Consider the following 2,726-nt stretch of genomic DNA (forward strand, 5'->3'; position numbering starts at 1 on the left):
GCCGGGAGAGGCAGCCGCTGGTGGCTGCTCTTCCACCCTTACCTCGCACCGGTGACGTCCACACCGACCATCAGCTGGCCGTTCAGGGAAAGGATCTCGTCTTTCAGGCGCACTCTTCCGCACTTCCCGGCTGGGCTGTTTTTCTTCAAATCCGTCACCCAGATGCACCCAACGTCGAGCACCGGCCCCTTATGCCCCTTCCTCTTCTTCCCTCCCCGGCGCTTCTCCCCATAGTCCCCCAGAGCAGGGATGTTCCCAAAGCTCAACCCGAGAACCTCGTTTTTTCGCATCTCCTGGGCCAGGTACATGGTGCAGATCTCCGTATCCAAAGTCCCACAGCTCCCTGGCTGCAGTTTGCTCTCATCCACAGAGAAGTTGAGCTGGATGTACTCGCTTAGCTTCTGGACGGCCGAGCGGCAGAGCTGCTGCTCAGCACCCTCAGCCCCCTCCCGACGGCTGTTCTGCAGCCACTGGCACAGGAGGGGTAGGAAGACCCCTGCGTTGTCCTGCGTGATGGGCATGGCTGTCCCTGTCCCCGTGCATCCCCTCACGGCAGCAGCCCCAGCCCCAGTCGGCTCCCCGGACCTTGGCTCTGCCGCCCGCCGCAGCCCCCTGCGTCCCCTGGGGCCATGCTGGAGTGGGGCTGCAGATCGAGGGCAAGCCCCATCTAATTTCACGGGGACCTTTTTTGGGCTCCAACTGACCAAAAGCACAGTCAAGGCAGGATGTTTCGTGTGAACACGCCGCAGTCAGCCTCAAGGAAAGGTTGGTGGATGAAGCAGTGAGGAGCGTCTGTGGCTGTCCGGGTACGCCTGCCGTCAGGGTCCCTGCTCCACTGGGAACAATGTCTTCTTCCCACGACGGTCACCACACCGTCTAGCCCTGCAAGGGGTAAACAGCATGGTTAGAAGCGCCAAAACCACTGCAGGCATTCAGCAGCCCCAGCCCAGCATCCCACCCGGGGCAGGAGCCCAAAGCCGGGTTTGCACCGATCCCATCCGGGGCAAGAGCCCAAAGCCGGGCTTGCACTGCCGGAGCCGGTCTCCTTCTGCGATTTACCACTTGAGGGCACCAGCTGCTCTTCTCAGCAAGGGAATAAAAGGTCACGATTAGCTCCTGACCTCCTCCGTAAAACTGGGAATCGATGAGCCGCGGAGATGCTCCTGCCACAGGTCCCGGGCTGTCACCGAAGCAAAGGAGAGACTCCAACCAAATCCACCCCAGGAACCACCACAGGGGCACGGCGCGATGCTGCTGCTGAAGGCAGCTCTGCCCTCCCCCATGCCAGTGTTTTTGGGCTGGGATAGGCTTAATCCAGTCACTTCTCTCATCTAGCTCCCCACCAAGCTGCACGAGGGACAGGCAGCAGCAAACATGAATGGTGAGGACAGGCAATGGGGTCCCTCCTGGGGACCACCCCACTGGCAGTGGTGGCTTACAGTGGACTAAACCTACCCTGCAAGCAAAGCATGTAAGGAAGACAGCTACCTAGTTTCCTGGGACATGGGTTGTGCAGATGAATTCCCCAGTTCCCTGCAACTCCGAGAGGGAGGCGCACAGCCATCCAGGAGGCAGCGAGAGCTGGGGGTTAGCAAGCAAGAGGGTGACAAATGGTTTTTTTTTCTAGGATCATTAGGATCTATGAAACGAGGCAAAACCCTGAAGCAAGTCAAGTCTGGTCGGCCAGTTTCTTTTTGGGAGTTATTTTCTAGCAGTGGATGCTGCTCAGGGAACTGTGCCCTGGGAAGGTAGAAGAAGGCAACAGCTTTGAGCTTGCACCCTGCACATCTGCTCCTGCAGACACAGATGCAAGGCTTGGGCTAGGCAGAAGAACCTGTAGCAAGAGCCCACGACCCCAAGAGGACGAGTATAAAGGGAGACTCTTGCAAAATGCTGCCACCCAAAAGCTGGATCCAAAGTGTTCTGCCACTGCCCTGGCTGCATAGCACTACCTAGATGGACAGGAGTGACCCCACAGAAGCTCAGACAGGGACAGCACATCAGAACCACGCATGATGCTCCTAGGAGGACCCCAGCATCTTCACCAACAGGGTGATGTTACACCAACAGCTCAACAGGGACGAACATCAGCTCAGGGAAGGAGGAACTGGCCTATTGCATGGTGAGAGGGTCTTGTGAGTTAGCCTCAGGGTGGAAGACATAGCAGACAAAACCAGAGGAAAGAATAAAGACAGAAGCAGCCTCGGCACAGGTCTAAAAAGAAAAGGTGATAATACAGTCACAGATTGACCAGTAAATAGGTTTAAATCCTCTGAATATCGTAGATGCAACATTGGTGAATGTATTGCTTTTAACACAGAACTTAAGTCTTATTGAAGCTCTCAGGTTTAATTTAAGACAAAAGTGATTGATTTAACTGACATAACTGGAACTTGTTGTAGTAAGACATACATCTGGAATACTGATATCAAGATGCATAGCTTATAAATGGGCTGGCAGAGAAAAAGTAGAGGCAGCATCTCTTAGTACCCCACGGATGATGCATATACTTGCTCTGAGGTCCAGAACACAGAGGGAAGAAGAACTGCCAAATTCTCTGGTTAATAATGAAAGGGGGAAAAAAACCATGGGGAAGGACACAACAAACCCCAAACCGAGAAGATTAAGTAGAACAGGCTACCCGATAACAACTGACTCAGTGGTAATAGGAGAGTACAAGCATGAGCTGTCTGCTAGGGAAGGAAAGCAGCAGCAGAGTCCTGGTG

The 2,726-nt window shown here is 54.6% G+C and overlaps 1 protein-coding gene across 1 annotated transcript in view; it reads right to left on the minus strand.

Moving 5' to 3' along the window:
• PDZD2 (PDZ domain containing 2) overlaps positions 1–521 on the minus strand; it is a 149,335-nt gene extending 148,814 nt beyond the window's left edge. Inside the window, exon 1 of the mRNA XM_035902745.1 lies at positions 43–521. Within this exon, the coding sequence (XP_035758638.1) occupies positions 43–521 (479 nt within the window). The remainder of the gene's footprint in view (positions 1–42) is intronic.
• Between the last annotated feature and the right edge of the window lie 2,205 nt (positions 522–2,726).

Source organism: Egretta garzetta, unplaced genomic scaffold (genome assembly GCF_000687185.1).
Source record: "Egretta garzetta isolate BGI_Z169 unplaced genomic scaffold, ASM68718v1 scaffold59, whole genome shotgun sequence".
NCBI lineage: Eukaryota > Metazoa > Chordata > Aves > Pelecaniformes > Ardeidae > Egretta > Egretta garzetta.